The sequence below is a fragment of the Chiloscyllium plagiosum genome, unplaced genomic scaffold, assembly GCF_037043375.1.
Source record: "Chiloscyllium plagiosum isolate Xiang-an unplaced genomic scaffold, Cpla_swu_hap1 HiC_scaffold_11, whole genome shotgun sequence".
Taxonomy (NCBI): domain Eukaryota; kingdom Metazoa; phylum Chordata; class Chondrichthyes; order Orectolobiformes; family Hemiscylliidae; genus Chiloscyllium; species Chiloscyllium plagiosum.
The window spans coordinates 67,801,203-67,823,704 of record NW_028270149.1 but is presented as its reverse complement, the minus strand read 5'-3'; the positions used below and the strand labels follow the sequence as shown (position 1 = coordinate 67,823,704).

General features: G+C 38.8%; 1 protein-coding gene across 5 annotated transcripts in view; it reads right to left on the bottom strand.

Moving 5' to 3' along the window:
• diaph2 (diaphanous-related formin 2) overlaps positions 1-22,502 on the bottom strand; it is a 753,551-nt gene that overhangs the window by 443,155 nt on the left and 287,894 nt on the right. For all 5 annotated transcript variants that reach the window (XM_087992147.1, XM_087992148.1, XM_087992149.1 and 2 more), the window contains 5 exons: positions 7,670-7,780; positions 6,520-6,638; positions 4,108-4,224; positions 3,159-3,277; positions 1,131-1,195 (listed from right to left, as the gene is read on the bottom strand). In XM_087992147.1, coding sequence (XP_087848273.1) covers positions 1,131-1,195; positions 3,159-3,277; positions 4,108-4,224; positions 6,520-6,638; positions 7,670-7,780 — 531 coding nt within the window. The remainder of the gene's footprint in view (positions 1-1,130; positions 1,196-3,158; positions 3,278-4,107; positions 4,225-6,519; positions 6,639-7,669; positions 7,781-22,502) is intronic.

The following is a 22,502-nucleotide window of genomic DNA, read 5'->3' as shown; positions in this document are numbered from 1 at the left end:
ACCAGCGTGATCCTGAGGATTAGAAATTTGTAAGCAGAAACTTCAGAGACTATATCCATTGGCTCCAAAATGTTAAGTGGATATTTTAGAAAAGAATTTTATAATCATAAATAGGCTTTCCTTGAGCAAACCAAGAATAACAATTCCTTCCATTTGGAGAATTAATGATGAGGAGTAATGTGCAATTTTACTAAAAGAGGGAGGAGAGAAATTAGGAGAGATTCATTTATGGACAGGCTTTTTTGGAGCATAGACTGCTTGACAAAATAACATCTGAAGCTGAGACAGATAGGGAGAGAGCAAAGTGGTGGCATAATTTTACATTTCTTCAGCAAAGAACTGGCAAAGACACGATGGATCTAAAGGATTGTCTGTGCTCAAAACATTGATCCTTTTTGCATTCATTTATCAAATATTCTTCCTACTCCCTGAACTTTATGGTGTCCTAGCACTGGCCCCTCAATAACAAAAAATGTAACTTGCTGGATGAAACTCTCATTCATATTATGAGAGTTGAGTTTCATCATACTTGGATTCAGCCCTGCATCTGAGATTTTTCTCCAGCCTGCTCACTGCAAACCAAATTCAATTAGCAGTTCACTACAATGAACAGATATAAATATACTTTTGAATGAAGAAATTTTAGGAAGTGTTGGTAATAGAGTAGGAAGATACAATTAAACAAATAGCTCTTTGATGATGAATATAAAGGTGTAAATGATAAATGTCTTCCTCCTTTGTTTAAAACTTGTGCGATTCCTAAAGACTTAGGAGGGTAGATATAACTCTGAAAAAAAGCTAACATTCTTGTGACTGGACAGTATAAAAGCAAACAGGCAGGATTGTCTAATTAAATCATTTTTGTAGGGTTTCTACTTTCTAATGTCTTTCTGTAGTCCTGAGAGTATTCCTCTCAAATTGAAGACTCAGGACACTCTGATGTATATGTAATGCTGATGTCTGTAATATTGGACAAATTGTGGCTTGATCTTATTAACATAACATAAACTTGAAGAAAAGTCCCCCCCCATTCACCTTTTTAGCCTTCGTTGATGGCCACACGAAAAATACACAACTTTTTCAATAATATATGTAGCAAATTATGGCTTCATTTTTTTTCTGCTACCTACCTTTTTGGAAAATTCTAATGCCTTTTGTTCACTTTCTTCTACTTTTGCTTTGTCAACACATTGATCTGTTGAGATAGACCAATTGATTATGTGTTCATACTTTCATTGCATCTTACAAGAAGAAACTGTATTTGAGCTGAACTCCAATACAACAAAGAAAATTCCTTTACACAGTCAATCTTTGTGTGAAAGTTACATATAAATCTTCATAATCTACCATCAAATAAAAACAGTTCACCCGCCTGCGATGGAGTTTGGTTTTACAAGCTATAAAAATTACTCACGAGCATGGTATGACAAACCCAATAAAATGCACACACAGTAATAATATGAAATAATTGAACATTGCTCTGGAAGTTTGCTAAACCCAGACTATTAAAGTCTTTACTGTTATATGGCCAATCATTTAATGGTGGGAATAACTTGTAAGAATTCTACCTAATATTCCTGGAAACCTCCATTAGAAAGTCAAGGATCTTCTAACTGCACAATGTAGCATTAAAAATCATAGCACTTGTGAAAATATCAAAATTTCTATTAAAGTGCATTTATTTCAACTAAGGAATATGCAAAACTGAATCTGAATAAAATTAACATAGTTAATGCAAGCATCTTTCAGTTAATTTCACAATTTATTCCAAATTTCTGCATTATTCAAATCTAATGAAGCAAGAGAATGACTGAAGTGTTTTTGAATACTTTCCAGAGTCTCATCATTCTGTATTTTCTGGCATCAACCGAATTCTAGTTAGGTTCAGCAAGAATTCACTCATTCCAAAACTTGGCTGTGCGTGGACATCCACAAATAGGCATTTATGCTCCAACTTATTTGGGTTGAATTTTTATCCAATAGTTAACTCAACTGAGAAAAGAATATTTGGCAGGATTTTCTGAGGAGGAACAATCACACACAGATTGGTTTTGTAAAGTGCAGAGCAGCAAAGAGTCTGCAGATCTGACAGAAGAGCCCACAATGAGGGCTCCTTCAGGCGTGTGTTGGATGCTAAGTGACTATGCAGTAGGGTACCGAATGGATAAAGTGACAGACAGTACTTTCTCTAATCTTTTCTTTTGTGTAGACCTCTGAGGTCCATGCATAGCAGTGACTTCGCGAACCAGAAGTTAATGTTGCAATCTGTACTGGCACATTCAGAATCATGCATGGAACATCAGAGCATCTGCACGTGAGCTCAAAGGGAACACTGGTGCTGGGATGCGAGGTGGCAAGTGGACCAGGTATGCAATGGATTGCTGAAACATCAGGTACAAACATCTAACAACACGGGGTGGGGAGATGGCAGTGCCCTTGTAGCAGGAAACGGGTGTGTTTGCATCAGAGCAAGAAAGGAGTAAAGGGGTGCAGTGTCAGTACAGGAGAAGGTGTTGTCAAGTTATGGGGGTGTCAGGTTCAAAGTAGTTGGGCTGGGAAAAGCAGTGAGCTATCTTGAGGGATTAGTTGAATAGTCTGTCAGGAGTTAGACCATGTAATTAATACTCTAACATTTTTGAGTAACTATTTACAAAACTGCAAGTAAACACAGACATTCATAGAGATCCAGACATAGAGAATTGTCCAGCAGAATATTCCACATTTCAGGAGTCTCCCTCAATGGGGACTCCAGGGAATCCCCATGTGAAACCCACATCTCTGTTTCAGAAATGATCTTCTCGCCATTAGAAAGTCTGGGCCATTAACTTGCATTGCACAGCATTTTGTCACTGCAAGTACAAGAGCAAAGATCTGTACCCTTGAATCAGATCTATGTGGTATTACTCAATTCTACCACATTGGCTGGTTCACTGATGACTAAATTAGCTACTTAATTCATCAGTTCATGCAAATGTTCATTTATTAAACAGTCTTATTTTATTTCAAAGTATGTCATACTATTATCTGTGTGTTTTTGGAACTTCCACAAAATTACAGCCGAAAATCAAGCAATAGAAAACTCGAGCATTATAAAAACTTCAAAATTGTTAACACAGTTTAAACGTTCAATCAAAAGCTGAACAAGTATTCAAACATACCTATAAGATGACTAAAATCTACATCTAATCGTTTACGGTATTCAAAGTCAGGATCTACTCCATTCCGATGCAATACTATCTGGGATACACATTCTTCAATAATCTTGTAATACTGAGGTCTAGAAGCACAATAATATAGACAATGATTTTCATGTAGGACTAATCAGAAGCAGCACAACACAAAACCTCACTAAAGGTCTTAACACTGAATTCAAAAGTGCATTGAATAAACTGAGCAAAAGATACATACTCAATCACATCATGTTCAAGCTGAGAACATTTCAAAAAATATCCTACCCAAGACTTGCACATATAGTGTTAAAAAAATCTGACGCTCTATTAGAAAAATCAAACCTTAACCAGCTTGCAAAGAATTGGATTGGGTATCAGTGTCTTTTCAAAATGAAAGATAAATTAATAACTTGCATTGATATATTTATTAGGTTTGAAAGTTATTCTCTATTCTCCACTAAAAATCAGATGCAATCACTAGATCTTCACATTTCCATTTATTTCATAAACTGCTTATCTTAGAAAGCCAATTTTAATTACCTCATAGTAACAAGACTTTTTTTTTCTATTTGCGGAAGTAGAAACATAAAAGAATCAAATACCATAGAATATAGTAGTAGGAAAAATTCCTAGCTTCTCAGGTTTGACTTCCATATCCTTGTCTACATTTTCAATAACGATGAAAATTATACTTTCCTTTTGTGTCAATTACTCCAATCTAGGTTGAATACATTACTCTTACAAAAAATTCACTTGGATGAACTGAACATAACCTGTTCAAAAGCCATATTCACCAAGGGTGATACTGCGTACTACAAAAATTGGACATCTCATCTATTTACGCATACTATTATTGAAATGATGATTATTTGGTTATTGTTATAACACTTGACGGGAATTCAAAATATCAAAAATTCCACTCAGAGCGACATCTCACCTGACATAATAATCATTCCTGATGAGCAATAGATGTTGCAGCAGTGAGAGAAAATAATTCTCCGCTGCAGTGTCCTTCACCATATTAGAGAGCAGATGGTACACTTCATTCATGTCAGTACATCGGAAGTTAAGAATAAAAAGCTAATAAAGTGTGCATTAGATTTTTATTTACATGTACAACATTAGGAAATAAAGTAACACCCAACATACTTCCAATTCCAGTAAAAAAAAAAGTTAAGTATAAAACTTGAGAATATTTTTCCAATACTGATTTCTGTCTGCTCGATTGTGGCATCTGACACTGAGATGAGTTTCAGAATCCAAATCTTCTCATCACCAAGACTGCCTATTTTCACCTTTCTAGCACCATTGTACTCTGACTCATCACATCGGCTGCTAAAATCTTCATCTGTGCTTTTGTTCTTCTATACTCAACAAATCTAACATACTTCTGAATGGATATGCACACAGTGCCAAGATATGCTTGAAAGCATCTAAACCTCCATGAATTATCACCTTAGAGTCACTTTGTCTGGCAACAATTCAATTTAAAAATTCACATTTTCATCTTCAAATCCCTCCATGGAATCGCTTCCCTTATTGATATAAAATTCTCCAGCCTTACAGCCCTTTGAAATCTCTTCGCACATCTAAGTCTGGCCTCTTCAGCACCTCAAGTTCTACCATGAGCAACTGTGCCTTTATCTTTGGATGTTACTCCAGAGATGTCCAGACCTCTAAACATTTGTCCCCTCCTTTAGTGGGCTTTAAGATGATCTTTCTAGGTCAATTCCTTATCCAGACATTTGGACACCTGTCTTGTATCTTTTCATGTGGTTCATGCTCAAACAGATTTGATACTTTCCTGTGAAGCATCTTTGGATGTTATGATGGCAAAGATGTTATTTACGTGGAAATTTTTGGAATAAATAAAACACAGCAAACTATTGATACATATAAGAGTATAATGAAGTAAATTTTTATTTCCTAAAAAAGAACAGGTTTGCCCTCATGCAGTTCATTTCAAATATAAATCAAGAGAACTTTTAGATATACTTCATGACCGAAAAAGTGAGGCATTTCACTGGGATGAAAAGAGCTTCAGCAGAGAGATTATGTTAAACAAACAGTATACAATAGCAATTGGAGCTAAGAAGCATTGTGTATTTTCTTTTAACAGAAAGAGCACATTATTAAATGAATGGTTAAGCCAAACTAAACGGAACTGCAAATTAAAGAAGATGTCGACAGAAAATAGAAGAAGTCACGCCTATATTCCCTATAACTATGACCAAAGACAACATTTCACAAGAAGAAATAACATGACTAAATTCTGATCCTACGACTGTCAAACTAATCAGTTTGTTATACTAGTCTCACTTTCACTGACAAACCATTTCATATCCATAGCCCTTTCTTCTATCCATTCAGAACAATAATTTTAAAATGCCATTAACAACCAAACAGACCAGCCATTTCAAATTGTTGGCAAATAAGTTGACATTTGAAATCTTTATAAAAAAAGCTCCCAAATCAGGTGCCAACTCACACATCAAGTGTAAAAGTGAATCAAAAATCACTGTTTTGAAATGTCATCAGCATCTAATGCAAAGAGTGGACATGTTTTAAACTCCCCATACATCTTCAAAACACAGTTCATGTCACCTGCTTGAACCTTTACGCTCAGGTTTCAGAAACTGGTAAATAAAAAAAATGAACTTGAGAGGGAAAAATTGAGTACTAATTAGAGTACAGCATTTCCTGGATGATCAGCAGGTATTATGTTACTCACACAGCAAGTACATGGTTTTGGGACCAGAAAAGTTGTATCATTTTTTATACAGCAAATTATGGCAATTGTAAGTTTTCTGTAATAGATAATATAAGTATATAACATTTCTGCTTTCTCACTCACTTTCATATATGCAACTAAAAATAAGTTATTGGAAGACATTGTGAAGCATAGACAAATCATGGTTGCCAAAAATAACAAAAAGAAACAGATTGCATTAATACAACATGCTCGGGAGATGAATGACTTCAGGGAACATCTCATGAATGGTTTTGTTCATTAACGAGAATCTGTAATTAAAAATACGATTCAGAGACTACTGTTTAATCGAAGATGGGGTTGGCAAGTCTATTTGTGCCATCACTTTAATTAAGTTAAAAATATAAGCACACTTCTCACGTTTAATTGAGTAATAAAATAAAATGCGTAGATAGATGCATTTGTTTTGATATATAATGAGCTTGCAATGAAATAATCTGTCATTATTTTAACACGACAAAGCTTTCCTACTATAATTTGTTGACAAAACAAATTGACTCAAAAACCATAAAAAGTAGAAAAGAATTGTCACGTTGAAATAAACAAAAACAAAAATAAATAATAATTTGACAAGGATATTCCATCTCAGACCGGATGTCTTCCAGTCGATGTGACACCTCAATGAAGTCTTCTTCTTTGTTTTCATCGAACACTTTTAACTGAATATCTAGTTCTTCATTTTCTTTCTCTTTCAGCACCTAATAAATCCAAAAACACACTCACATAAACATCATATGAAAGTTGAAGAACAAAAGGAAGTAGGGCCTGGACCAGGTTATCACACCAAAGACTTTGATTAATAGATATTAGCAAATTCTTTGTTTATGTTAACAATGCTGCACAGCTCGCTTCGAACTTCAATAAGCTTCTTATATCTGTCCAACCATTACTAAAGAAAGACAAGGAAATGGATTAAACTTGGGCAGTTAAAAGCCAACACAACACTGAATTCAAAGCATTATTTTAAGCATTTCCCTTGCAATTGCAAATACAGCGATTCCTCCAGAACCAATATTCATAAATAAGCTATCGCCATCAAACCAACAGCAAATACTAAGCATACATCATGTCAAGATGATACTTCCCTTTCAATAGACACCTTGCTAGATATGGAGAAATTTATTGCCGAGGATATGGAACACACAGCAAATCAATGTGAATGATGGGCTGTACTAAGCTTGTCAATTTTGGACACCTGTTTCCACATTCTTCCCGTCTTCAGAGTCAATGCTCCTTCCTAACAGTCTATTACAATAGCTTTTTTTGTGTGAAATAATGTCAATTTCATCAAAATCACATGCAATACTTCCTATAAAATACAAAATGGTTTGCACTGTAATAACTTACAAAATCTGATAAATGAAATGTCAGCTAAAAATTGAAGTCATTAGAAACATATTTTGCCTTCCCCAACTTCCCTGCCATCCCTACCACAAATGGATGACACTCGAGCTATCAGAAAGATCACATAGCAAGAAATGCTTTTAACAAGTTAAGGAGCTTGTGAAGCTTTATGAAGAACTTTTCTTTTAAAAATGCTTCATTTATGATTCCCTTGAAAACCTTGCTGAAGCCCTTTGTGAGGTAAAACACTTTTATATCAGTGACTATTTTATTTCAATCATCACAAGCCATGATGTAACCTTATAACCCAATTACTACCATTTTCAAACATTTTTGTTACTTTGTTTCACACATGCTATATAAAAAAACTCTTAATTCTTCTTACAGGAAGTATCTTTTTCAACCCACAACGCAGGAATTCATTTCTCAAGTGTATCCTGAAATCTAGATCATCTGGAGATGTGACCAAAGCATTAATTAACTGCATGCATGCGACCTAAAGAAAGAAAGAAAAAGCACTCAATTTTAGACGGATAAACTAGTTCAAACAATATTACAATCAACACTAAATTTGCTTAAACGATATCAAAGGAGTTTACAATTTAACAAAGAATGGAAATAGCAATCATATTTCATTGATCACTTCATTTAATTTAAGATTTCAGATACAGTCATCATTTAGTTTCATAGAAAAGAAATCTACTCCAATATCAACACAACAGGTACTTCGAGCAAAACAAAATGTTCAGAATGGGAATGCAAATCACAACTTTTCTTCCACTGATTGCAATCTGCTTGTAGCAAACAACTATTGTAGCTCATATGTCAGATATAACAATAATGAAGAAAAAACTAAGCTGTTAAAGGATAAGTCAAGGACAGTGCTATAAATATCACTGTTGTGAAGTTTAATGAATATGTACAGTCCAAACAGAATGCACATAATAATTAATGGCACGGATGTAAATGAGCAGTAATTAGTTGTACAGCAATTGAGTCCATGTAGTAAAACCTCATTTAATACAGTATTACTTACATATAAATTGTAAAAGACCAGCATATCTACAAATTACAAGCAGGAAAAGATTAAAAGGGTGAATGGTGTTTATGGATAGATATGGAAGGGAATACAATAATAAGCCAGAATCACATTAATCAACTCAAAGACAAGACCATTAAATTACCCACACAGTCCCAAAGAAATAAATATCTTACTAACTTTCTGAAAGTTTAATTCATTCCATAACTATCATGTTTCACAAAATAGCTGAAATCACCATTGTCCCTTCTGCAGGGTCTGACAGTGAGATGCAAAGATTACTGTACCATCACTGGGTAGAGCAGAACCAGAAAAAACCTCTGAACAAGCATGGCCACATTTTATAAATGCTCTGCCTCCAACTCAAATACAACTGTGAGTCTTCACAGGCACCCAGATGACAATGGTGATGCACCCAGTGCCAGTGGGCAGCAGATAAAAACAAAGGCAACTGCAGGCAGTCCTTCTTGGAGGATGGAGGATAAACACAGCCTTGTTCAGCTGGACATGGGTGCAAATCCGCCAAACTCACAGCAAAGGAGATTCTGCCTTGAACATCAGTATCTTAGTCAGTTTGTGTGCATCACCCTGACTCGATACATGAACTCCTGTTGAAGGGCTCCTGCCCGAAATGTCGATTTTCCTGCTCCTCGGATGCTGCCTGATCAGCTATGCTTTTCCAGCATCACTCTAATCTCCAGCATCTGCTGTCCTCACTTTCGCCTAAATGAACTTCTCCATTCAGAAGGTACTTAACCTCATCGGGAGTCCGCATGAAGTACCACATAGGAGGACCAGCACGGATTGTGATCTGATGTTGTAGAATACACTTTGTAATCTTGACCAATCAGTGGTTTGGAGAATGTTTAGAGAAGATGTCAGTCAAACATAAACTGGTTTCCAAATCTAGCCATCCAAAGGATGAGGCAATCACTGGGGAGGTAAGGTGCCATCTTTTGCAAGAAGTCTGTTTGTGCCTTCAAACAGAGGGATAATCTCTGGAACAGGGACCAGCTGAAGATTGCTGTTGCACTGATGTGCAAGTAGCTAGTACAGGTACTTGAATGACCAGGACAACCATCACATGGATCTCAGCTGAAAGATGGAATAATTTGAACAAGTGGTTGAGCACAGAGATGACAGCACAGGGTCAATGATATGGTTCATTTTTTAAACAATAATTATACCTTTTATTCACACAAAGTCAGCCATCTGATTTCCCCTCTATGTATGGTCAGCACAGACAGTGCGTGAAGGGAAACATTTGTATGGTGACAGTGAAAATGGTGGGCAGATGAACATTCTACATTCACTGGAAGAGTTCATGACTTGGTGGTGTAAGGTCTTAAATTTGGATTGGCTTAGATTCCCTACAGTGTGGAAACAGGCCCTTCGGCCCAACAAGTCCACACCGATCCTTCGAAGGACAACACACCCAGACCCATTTCCCTCTGACTAATGCAACAAACACTATGGACAATTTAGAATGTCCAATCCACCTGATCCGCACATCTTTATTTGGATTGTGGGAGGAAACCGGAGCACCTGGAGGAAATCCATGCAGACACGGGGCGAGTGTGCAAACTCCACATAAACAGTTGCCCAAGGCTGGAATCGAACCTAGGTCCCTGGCACTATGAGGCTGCAGTGCTAACCACTGAGCCACCATGCTGCCCCGTTATTTATTTACATTATTTACTTTAGAGTTTGTGGTTCTTGATCTGTGTTGGAAAGGATTTAATAATCAACATGGCAGTATTTATGGAGTCACAATTTTAAGCCAACATGTGTCAGAGAGCATGTGGCTACGATGGGAATTTGTTTGGTTTGTAAGGCTTTTATGATCCAAGAGAGTAAACATTGAATGCAATTAGCTTGCTTTAAGTTTAAAATAATTTCGGTTTTTGTTTATTTCAGTCATAGAGATGTACAGCATAGAAACAGACCCTTCGGTCCAATCGGTCCATGACGACCAGATATCCCAACCCAATCTAGTCCCACCTGCCAGAACATGGCCCATATCCCTCCAAACACTTTCTATTCATATACCGATCCAAATGCCTTTCAAATGATGCAACAGCCTCCACCACTTCCTCTGACACCTCATCCCATATACATTACCACCCTCTGCACGAAAAAGTTGCCCCTTTGGTCCCTTTTATATCTTTCCTGTCTCCCCCTAAACCTATGCCCTATGGTTCTGGACTCCCCGACCCCAGGGAAAAGACTATCTATTTATCCTATCCATGCCCTTCATAATTTTGTAAACCTCTATAAGGTCACCCCTCAGCCTCTGACGTTCCAGGGAAGACAGACCTAGCCTGCTTAGCCTTTCTCCATAGCTCAAATCCACCAATCCTGGCAACATTCTTGTAAATCTTTTCCGAACCCTTTCAAGTTTTACAAGATCCTTCTGAATAGGAAGGAGACCAGAATTGCACACAATATTCCAACAATGGGCTAATCAATATCCTGTACACCCGCAACATGACCTCCCAACTCCTGTACTCAATACTCTGACCAATAAAAGAAAGCATACCAAACGTCTTCTTAACTATCCTATCTACCTGCGACTCCACTTTCAAGGAGCTATGAACCTGCACTCCAAGGTCTCTTTGTTCAGCAACACTCCTCAGGACCTTACCATTAAATGTATAAGTCCTGCTATAATTTGCTTTCCCAAAATGCAGCACCTTGCATTTATCTGAATTGTGTGCAGTTTTGGTCGCCATACTTTAGGAAGGATGTGGAGGCACTGGAACGGGTGCAGAGGAGGTTTACCAGGATGTTGCCTGGTATGGTAGGAAGATCGTATGAGGAAAGGCTGAGGCACTTGGGGCTGTTTTCATTGGAGAAAAGAAGGTTTAGGGGTGACTTGATAGAGGTGTACAAGATGATTAGCGGTTTAGATAGGGTTGACCGTGAGAACCTTTTTTCCACGTATGGAGTCAGCTATTACGAGGGGGCATAGCTTTATATTAAGGGGTGGTAGGTATAGAACAGAAGTTAGGGGTAGGTTCTTTACTCAGCGAGTCGTGAGTTCATGGAATGCCCTGCCAGTAGCAGTGGTGGACTCTCCCTCTTTATGGGCATTTAAGCGGGCATTGGATAGGCATATGGAGGATAGTGGGCTAGTGTAGGTTAGGTGGGCTTGGATCGGCGCAACATCGAGGGCCAAAAAGCCTGTACTGCGCTGTATTCTTCTATGTTCTAAACTCTATCTGCCATTGGCCCATCTGATCAAGATCCTGTTATATTCTGAGGTAACCTGCTTCGCTGTCCACTACACCTCCAATTTTGGTGTCATCTGCAAACTTACTAACTGTATCTCTTATGCTCACATCCAAATCATTTATGTAAATGACAAAAAAAAGTAGAGGGCCCAGCACTGATCCTTGTGGTACTCCACTGGTCACAGGCCTCCAGTCAGAAAAACAACCCTCCACCACCACCTTCTGTCTTCTACCTTTGAGCCAGTTCTGTATCCAAATGGCTAGTTCTCCCTTTATTCAGTGAGATCTAACCTAGCTAACCAGCCTCCCATGGGGAACCTTGTCAAATTTCTTGCTGAAGTCCATATAAATCACATCTAACACACTGCCCTTATCAATCTTCTTTGTTACTTCTTCAAAAAACTCAATCAGGTTTGTGAGACATGATTTCCCGCGCACAAAGCCGTATTGACTATCCCTCGTCGGTCCTTGCCTTTCCAAATACATGTACATCCTGTCCCTCAGGATTCCCTCCAACACTTGCCCATCACCGACATCAGGCTCACTGCTCTATAGTTCCCTGGCTTGTCCTTACCACCCTTCTTAAACAGTGGCACCACGTTAGCTAACCACCAGTCTTCGGGCACCTAACCTGTGACTATAGATGATGCAAATATCTCAGCAAGTGGCCCAGCAATCACTTCTCGAGCTTCCCAAAAAGTTCTAAGGTACACCTGATCAGGTCCTGGAGATTTATCCACCTTTATGCGTTTCAAGACATCCAGCACCTCCTCCTCTGTAATCTGGACATTTTGCAAGATGTCACCAACTATTTCGCAACTTTCTATATCTTCCATATCCTTTTCCACAGTAAATACTGATGCAAAATATTCGTTCAGCATGTCCCCCGTTTTCTGCGGCTCCACACAAAGGCCACCTTGCTGATCTTTGAGGGGCCCTATTCTCTCCCTAGTTATCCTTTTGTCCTTAATGTATTTGTCAAAACTCTTTGGATTCTCCTTAACTCTATTTGCCAAAGCTATCTCATATCCCCTTTTAGCCCTCCTGATTTCCCTCTGAAGTATACTCCTACTGCCTTTATACTCTTCTAAGGATTCACTCAATCTATCCTGTCCATACCTTACATATGCTTCCTTCTTTTTCTTAACCAAACCCTCAATTTCTTTCATCTAGCATTCCCTATATCTACCCAGCCTTTCCTTTCACCCGAACAGAAACATACTTTCTCTGGATTCTCAATATCTCATTTCTGAAGGCTTCCCATTTTCCAGCCGTCTCTTTACCTGTGAACATATGCCCCCAATCAGCTTTTGAACGTTCTTGCCTAATACCATCAAAATGAGCTTCCTCCAATTCCTCAATTTTTAGATCTGGTCCATCCTTTTCCATCAATATTTTAACTAATTGTATTATGGTCGCTGGCCCCAAAGTGCTCCCCCATTGACACCTCAGTCACCTGCCCTGTCTTATTTCCCAACAGTAAGTAAAGTTTTACACCTTCTCGAGTAAGTACATCTACATACTGAATCAGAACATTTTCTTGTACACACTTAAATTCCTCTCTGTCTAAACCCTTAACACTATGGCAGTCCCAGTCTATGTTTGGAAAGTTAAAATCCTCTACCATAACCACCTTATTATTCTTACAGCTGGCTGAGATCTCCTTACATGTTTGTTTCTCAATTTCCCTCTGACTATTAGGGGGTCTATAATACAATCCCAATAAGGTGATCATCCCTTTCGTATTTCTCAGTTCCACACTAACAACTTCCCTGGATGTATTTCTAGGAATATCCTCCCTCAGCACAGCTGCAATGTTGTCCCTCCTCTCTTGCCTCCCATTCTATACTTCCTATAGCATTTGTATCCTGGAACATTAAACTGCCAGTCCTGCCCATCCTTGAGCCATGTTTCTGTAAATTGCGATGATAGCCCAGTCTCATGTTCCTAACCATGCCGAGTTATTCTGCCTTCCCTGATAGGCCCCTTACATTGAAATAAGTGCAGTTTAATTTATTAGTCCTATCTTGTCCCTGCCTGCCCTGACTGTTGGACTCACCTTTGATCTCAACTGTACCAGTCTCAGATTGAAATCTTTCCTCCCCCTTCCCAACCAACCTACCACGTTACTAGATTAAATCCTACGTAACTCTGTAATCTCCCTTCAGAATCTCAACCTTTTCCCTTCCTACATCGTTGGTTCCAATGTGGACAATGACCTCTTGCTGGGCCCTCTCCCCCATGAAAACATTCTGCACCCTCTCTGAGATATCCTTGAGCCTGGCACCAGGGAAGCAACACACCATTCTGCTTTTTCGCTGCCGGCCACAGAAACGTCTGTCTGTACCTCGGACTAGACAGTCCCCTATCACAATTGATCTCTTGGAAACCGACATACCCCTCATTGCATTACAGCCAGTCTCAATACCAGAAACTTGGCTGTTTGTGCTACATTCCCCTGAGAATCCATCACACCCTCCATTTTCCAAAACAGCATACTTGTTTGAAATTGGGATGGCCACAGAAGGCTCCTGCACCAGCTGCCTAACTCTTACCTTTCCTGGAGTTAACCCATCTATGTGACTGTATCTGAGACTTTCCCCCCTTCCTATAACCGCCATCCATCATATACTGTCACTGTTGCAAATTCTGTCTCTCCAACCGATCCATTCGATCTGGTAATTTTCCCAGACGCACTCCGATGTCCAGCAATACATGAATTCAAACAGCAAAGGCAGTAACTGTGTAGGTTCAGTGCTGTGTCAGTTTCTTTCTCTCTCTCTCTCCCCTGCACTGACCTCACCATGTGCTTCCTTTGTCTGTTCTTCTCCCTTTTAAAACTGCTGTTGTTTTGACTTTTTTTTCCAAAGTTCCAAAACAATGCAACAGCACATAAAACAGTAATTGCTGCTTCTGGAATTCAAGGAAATCACCTCCAACACCTAAAATACCTCAACAAAGGAGTAGCTGTTACAGCCAGAAATTTTTCCCATTCAAAACACAGACTGGAATGCTTTTGATGCCAATTTACATAAGAGGTTAGATGTAAGAACAGTTTCTCCTGGAGGTATGACTTGGTTCAGAAGAGTTAAGAAAGAGGGTATGAGAGAGTAAGGTTTACAGCTGGAAAATTCTGAGTCAGAAACATTAAGTCAGAAAATTGAATGAGTCATTTGAAGCCAAAAAAGCTTAAACTCAGTTGTGAGAATAATCAAAGTTTATTAGATTAGATTAGATTCCCTACAGTATGGAAACAGGCCCTTCGGCCCAACAAGTCCACACCGACCCTCCAAGGAGTAACCCACCCAGACCAATTCCCCAAACCTGTCTTTCCCCCGACTAATGCACCCAACACTATGGGCAATTTATCACGGCCAATCCACCTGACCTGCACATCTTTGGATTATGGGAGAAAACTGCAGCAACCGGAGGAAACCCACACACGCACGGGGAGAATGTGCAAACTCCACACAGACAGTCGCCTGAAGTAGCCTACTGATTTTCCCTCTATGTATGGTCAGGACAAAAGAGGCACTGCCTGAAGGGAAACATTTGAATAGTGACAGTAAAAACGCTGGACAGATGAACATCCACATAGTTTATTAAGCTGTCCAGATTGGGAATAGGAGAAAACAGTTAAGTCAAACTTGCAGATTTGACAGAAAAGGTAACACTGTCTCTGATATGAGAGTATTGCAAAGTTGTGGTGTTGAAATAGGTGGAATTTTGTTCTGTTTGTTTACAAATCTTTCAAATTGTGTTCTATGTAAATATTTTGGTTTGTTCTAGTTTATCTTCTTTTGAGCAAGGAACTTCTATTTTATTGCTAAAATCAAGTCTGCAGCACTGTGTGCTTGTGTTTCATGAAAAACCAATACATTATAACATCAACTGGGATCATAACTTCTAAATACAATCTTTGATGAACATGATTTGCAGGTGCTGGTGTTGCGGATTGGGGTGTGCAACATTAAAAATCACAACACCAGGTTATACTCCAAAAGGTTTATTTGGAAGCACTAGCTTTCGGAGTGCTGTTCCTTCATCAGGTGGTTGTGGAGTATAAGATTGTAATACACAAAATTTAGAGCAAAAGTTTAGTGTGATGCAACAGAAATTATATATTGAAAAAGACCCGGATTGTTTGTTAAGTCTCTCATCTTGTTGAATGGGCACTTTGGTTTCAGTTCTTTCATATGTAAATTCCAAAACTTTCCGGAAGGATGCATCTGACAGTTTGGGTAATCCAATGATGAAGCTAAACCCAGAGTCCCCTGTTCCTGAAACCTCTTCTATCTAGATTTGAAAGTGTAGTCTACTTCTCACAAGTATGGCATCGGTGAACCATGAGATGAAATGTGCATTTCTATTGGTAAGGTACCATCAAGGTCCACAGCTAAATCTCGGAAGGAATTTGAAGATGTTCAAAGCCACAGAAACTTTCAAGGCACAGGCAAGCAGACAATGAAGTCTTCCATGCGGAGGACACAAACATGTGCCTGGAAGGTTAAGCTCTCCTGTGATATCAGTTTTCCATCATTTATACACAGACGGTACCACTGAAAGCTGCACTCTGTGATGGTATGGACCTTATTGCCTGCTTGAGCCCTTCTTCCCTGGAATGTGCCTTTATTACAGATTTTGCTCCTTAAAAGCATTTGCTCTGAACATGGGTACTATGCTACCAATGCCTACTCAATTATATCTAAAGGTCAAACTAACCTCTTCTAATGCATTTAAAATGCCAACTGAGTTACAACCACTTGCACCACACAACTGCAGAAAAACTAATCTCCCACAGCCTAAGCGAGTCACAAATAGCACCTAGCACATTGGCTCGGTATCCCAAACTCCTTTTTATACAATCATGACAGGATTTCTGCCATGTATCCACCCTTATGCACCTGCTTTGCCTATTGCAGCTCCAAACAAATTCACCACATCTCTCACAAGCTCTCAATTACATTTTAAACAAAGTTAATTCCACTCAGCAGACCAGATAGGTTAGCAGGGCTGGCTCTCCTCCACCTTAATGAAGACTGCCTGTGGCAGGAGGGGCCACACCAGTAATTTAATCACTTGTCTGCATTCCTTCCAAGACATGAAAGACATTAAAAATACAACCCTGGGTCTTTAATGTGTGTTTATACCTGCCTTTTAGTTCTATAAAGACAAAAGGGGAGAAATTATTTCTGGTAATCCAACTTGATGAATACAACACAGTTATATTAGTAAACCTGTCAACTTTAATGCAAATATTATGACTTATTTTATGAGTCAATTAAAATCAAGAATTGGCATAACAGCTTAGCTGTTGAATTTTGAACACCAACACTAATTTTTAAGTCAGATGTTTTTAAAAATTTGGGCTATTATCTGGACTTGGTATAATCAATGTTATGGTCTACAATGCTTCTGTAACAGACAGAACAGGTAACACTTATTGTTCAGTCTGGTCCAGCATATAAAGGTTTCTCGGACTGCCCCATGGCTCATTGGTTAGCACTGCCACCTCACAGCATCAGGGACCCGGGTTTGATTCCACCCTGTCTGTGTCGAATTTGCACGTTCATGCGGTGTCTCAAGTTGCTCAGAGTTGCGCTCTCAGTCCAAAGACGTGAAGGTTGGGTGGACTGGCCAAGTTAAATTGCCCATAGTATCCAAGGATGTGCAAGCAAGGTGGATTAGCCCTGGGAAATATATGTTACAGGCAAAGGATAGGGAAGTTGTCTGGGTGAGATGCTCTTCAAAGGGCCAGTGTGGATTCAATGGCCAAATAGCCTGCTTCCTGACTGTAGGGATTCAATGATTCTAACAAAACTTCAAAACATATCACTGATTGGGTCCTTTATAATTAGTATTTTGCATTTATGCTCACCAACTTTACTATACAGTCGGTTCTACTATAATGCGCGTTCCTTCAACTCAAATTGGCTTTAACACGATTAAAGAATTTAGACCATTTATTTGTAGAACACAAACTGTCCACACCTATATTGGCCTAAATGCAGTTCTGGCCCAATTAGTTTAAATGGTGTGGCTTCTACACAATTTTCTTAACGCAAGATCACATGAGAACAGAACTACCACACTATATCAGAAACAACTGCACAATAAAGTTGGTGAGCATAAATGCAAAATACTAATTGTAAAGAACTAATCAGTGTTAAGTTTTGAAATTATGCCAGAATCATAGAATCCCTCCAGTGTGGAAGTCGGCCATTTCTAAAGTGTCAGGAGCAAAAGGAATGCTATCCTAGTGGTCAAGGATATTCAGCCTCTGATGTTCAGGTGAGCATCCTCCAAGGTGGCCTTCAAGATAAACAACGTAGACACACTGAGCAGAAACTGATAGTCAAGTTCCATACCCATGAAGATGGCCTCAAACGTGACCTTGGGCTCATGCTGCATTTCATGTAACTCCACCCTACTGTTCTGTATTTCTAAAATCTTCCTTACTGCCCTGTTTGGACACGGATTTATTACCAGCACCACTTTAATTTCATTTTTTTTGTAATTATCTCTTTGTCTCAATTAATCACATTATAGGTCATTCCTTCATTTGCTATTCAGTTGTTGACATTTTACACACACTTGATCACCAGCAGAGAGGTATTATTTAGCCTGTCAACAGTCAACTCACACCATTTGTATGATCTTTTGATCTCTCTGCCTGTAAATGTTCCTATGTGGTTCTTTTCATTCCACCGATGAAGATGAAGTGCTCTAGCATTGTTCTGGTTTCAATATAAGCAAGCTAGCTTGATGCATCCTGAAGCAAGAGACTGTAGGAAATATTTACTCATGTATAAAAAAACTCAGAAAATGAATTTTTAAAATTCTAGATCTCAAAATTATATTTAGGCAATGGTCTTGTTAAATTGCCCATAGTATCCAAGCATGTGCAAGCAAGGTGGATTAGCCCTGGGAAATATATGTTACAGGCAAAGGATAGGGAAGTTGTCGGGGCAATGTGTAAAAACACAACGTAGAAAAAATGCCATTCTTCCAACTGCAGGGGATTGGTCAACATGAGCCCCAAGTTTCCATAGGTATCATAACAATTTAATTTCACTGATACACAAAGCTGGCAAGAAAGATGCAACATTAAATCTTCACTACTTCAGCATGACTAAGGAAAAATGGTTCTGCCCTTTTGTCGTTGCCAGTGCCTTGTTCATGATATTTAGGCTTCTGTAAAAATATCTGAAATGTGACATTTTCTGGACAAAGGCTAGTTTTATTGCACTGGCAGTGAAATTTTATTCATTCATTAAACTAAATGTGATACTTTTAACAAAACGGAAATGAAAGCTGACAATAAAAAAAAGAGTAAATTTAACTGGAAATGCCCAGAAAAATGAATTTGTTCTTCAATTTCCTCCTCAATCATGTGAAGGAGTTGCATCATGCTACTTTTTGATTGAGCATGCATCAACAGGTAACATATAGTCTAACTCAAATGTTAGAATTAGAATCCCTACAGTGTGGAAACAAGCCCTTCGGCCCAACAAGTCCACACTGACCCTCCGAAGAGTAACCCACCCAGACCAACTCGATATTTACCCCTAACTAATGCCCCGAACCTATAGATTCCTGAACACTATAGGCAATTTACCATGGCCAATTCACCTAACTTGCATAACTTTGAATTGTGGAAGGAAACTGGAACACCCGGAAGAAACCCACACAGCCACAGGGAGAAAGTGCAAAATCCACAGAGGCAGTTGCCAAAGGCTGGAATCAAACCCAGGTCCTTGATACTGAGACAGCAGTGCTAACTATTGAGCCACCATGCCGCCCATGTGGCTTCACATAAGCCTAGATGCTGAGAGCTTTAAATCTGAACTCCATCCCATCCTTTCCAAATGGAAACACAGGACTTTCCACCAACAACTGGTGGCACATTACTGTAAAGAAAGTCTCATTTTATCTTGTTATTTTACCCACTCTCTCTTTCTTGCCTCGAAGATCTGATATCACCAGACAGCTGAGATTAACTAACTCAGTGTATTTCCAATTTGTATGATTCAGTCGTTATGGACTATCCCTTGATGCAATGATGGCATTTACACAGGGTCACAAGTTTCTGTAATAAGTTTTCTTTTGACTGAACAGATCAATTCCTGAACCACATCTCACTAGGCACAGTTTTATTCTTTCATGCAGATGTGATTGTCGTTGGCAAGATCAGAACTTGTTATCCATCCCAATTTCTCTTGAACGTGGACGAATTTACAACAGATCATTAAGAATATTTTAGGATTGCAAATAAATTCTTTATTATAAAGACATATACAAACAATAGCTAACATTACAACAAACTATTAGCAAATAAAACCTCTGTTTAAATGGTTCTTTTTTTTAAACCACCAATGTTACTGCTGTTTGTAACTACAGCAAACTTTGTTTTAACTGGCACTCGATAAACCAGCAAAACCAATATACCTAAAAGACTGGAGGTTTACTGTAGTACCACAATCGCCCGAGTAAACAGTTGAGGTGCAAGTAAGAAGAATCTCTGCCAGTACGTTTTGTTTAAGGTAAAGTTGCATTAATATTTAAGTGATTTATGTTGTAAATAAAGTCTAACAGTGATATGTGTACTCCCTGCATTGTGTTATTTACTGTGTTTTTACATTATGTGGATCTCTTGATCAACCTGAATATTTGATCAATCAGCACACTCCTGGTTCCACAGGTACAGGTTAATCAAGAGCTTGCTGTACAAAAGCCAGGAGATCTGTTATGCATGTTACATGTATCTGTCCTACACCATCCTCACACACCTATAATAGTTTGTGTGCAACTATTCTATAATACACAAGATCCAACTATTGACATTTCTTTCTGCTACCCTCCATTTCATCTTCTCGAAGCAATCTTCGTATTTTCAGCTCTGATCAAATGGCCAAATCCTGGCATTTCCTTATTTGGATGTCACCTTTAAAGAATCTAGTTGTTCATACAATTTCACTTCATTTGTCTAGTGATCGCCATATGGGATCTTTTAGCATACAATTTAAAATCCACATTTCAAAGGCTCTACTTTTGTCCATTGACCTTTAATTGACCATTGCCAGCTTTCTGAGGCATAAACAGAATAAACCATCTAAAACATTTTTGTTCCTTGTTAGAACCTTCTGTTGCCTTGTAGCTAACAGAGCTTTCATATTTACTGAGTTACTTTTGGCTAACTCTATCCTGCCAATGTCTGCATCATCATCTATCATCTTCTGTCATCTGTCATCTTCTATCATCATTCTGCTATCAAAGCAAAGGAATTTTCTTCCTCAAGAACGGACCCACAGTGCTCCTTTTTGAGCCCTGTTCAGAAATCTTGAAGTGAACTTTATCACAAACTAACTTCAGGCAAGCTTCCTGGAAAGTCACTGCAGTCAATTAATCCTTAATTTCTAAGGTTTGCCTGCATATACTATTGCTTAATTTGGATTGCATTGTATTAATTATTCACATTCAGATTATTCTGCTTATTTGTCCTCCCGGCAATTCAAATTTACTGCCATTTAAAATAAATTTACTCATATTCCACGGAGATGCTTTTTGAGTTATTGTACAGGATTGGTATAGCAATTATAGTACATTTAAAAGAAAGAGATTATGCCTAAAACCAATGAAGTGCAGAATTGTTAGCATGGAAATAAAAAGGTTGAAGTGTTATATTCAGTATGAAGCATCATCATATTGCAAAACTGGTGTCAAGAGCAAAATGTCAGTCATACTTTTTGCATTTTTGAACAAATGTCTAAAGGGCCAAGACATCACAATCTCATTCTGACCTGTCAGAGGTAGCTTAACAGTAGTATTTAGCTCGGAGAGAGTTGTTCTGAGTCCTCAACACTAACTCCAAACCCATGAAATTCGATGGCATCAAGTTAAACCCATGAAAAGAAACTGATCACCACCTTGTGCTGCCACCCTCGACTGATAAATCAGTAATACTCTATGCTAACAGGACTTGGAAGGAACAGAGCACGCTAAGGGCAATATGTCCTCTGCGTGGGGACATCAATGTTTATCACCAGTAAAGACTCAGCAACTCAACTCTTGACCGAGCTGGTCAAATCTAAAATGATGTAGCTACCAGACCGTGTCTGCAGCAGATGGGCAGGGAAGCAACAAGACAGAGAATCATACTTGGCTCCATCATCATCAACTTGCCTACTGTAGATGCATCTGTCCATGACAATATTGGTAAATGTGACCATCACACAATCCTTGTGAAGACAAGGTTTAGCCTTCACATTGAGAATACTGTCCATCATATGTGGCATGACTACTATGATAAATAGATATTGAACAGACGCAGCAACTCTAGACTGGCCATCCATGAAGTCCTGTGAGGCATCAGTAGAGGATGAATTGCATTTCAATACAATCTGCATCCTCATAGCCTGTCATATCTTTCACCTACCATTACCATCCAGTCAGGTGATCTGCCATGCTTTAATCAAGAGTACAAAGGGATATGTCAAGAATAACAGCAGACGTAACAATGTGACAAAGCTACAACATAGGACTACTTGTTGGTCAAACTAGAGAGGATGCGTGATAAACAAAGCAAATCACAGCCAACGGATCAAATCTAATAAACTCTACAGTCCTGCCGCATCCAGTCATGAATGATGGTAAACAATTAAATATCTCATGGGAGGAGGCGGTGCCACAAGTACCTCCATCCTCAATGATGGAGAACATAGTACAATAGTGCAAGGGATAAGCCAAGAATGTTGAGCTAATGATGCATCTTGGCTTCTTTCTGAGGTCCTCAATATGTCCTCAGCCAACCTGATTCACTCTAGTGATATCAAGAAATGACTTAAAGGCACTGTATACTGCAAAGGCTGAGAGAAATACTAACATTCCAGTAGTTGTACATAAAACATGCTGTTCTAGTACAGCAACATTGAAACCTACCCTAAAAT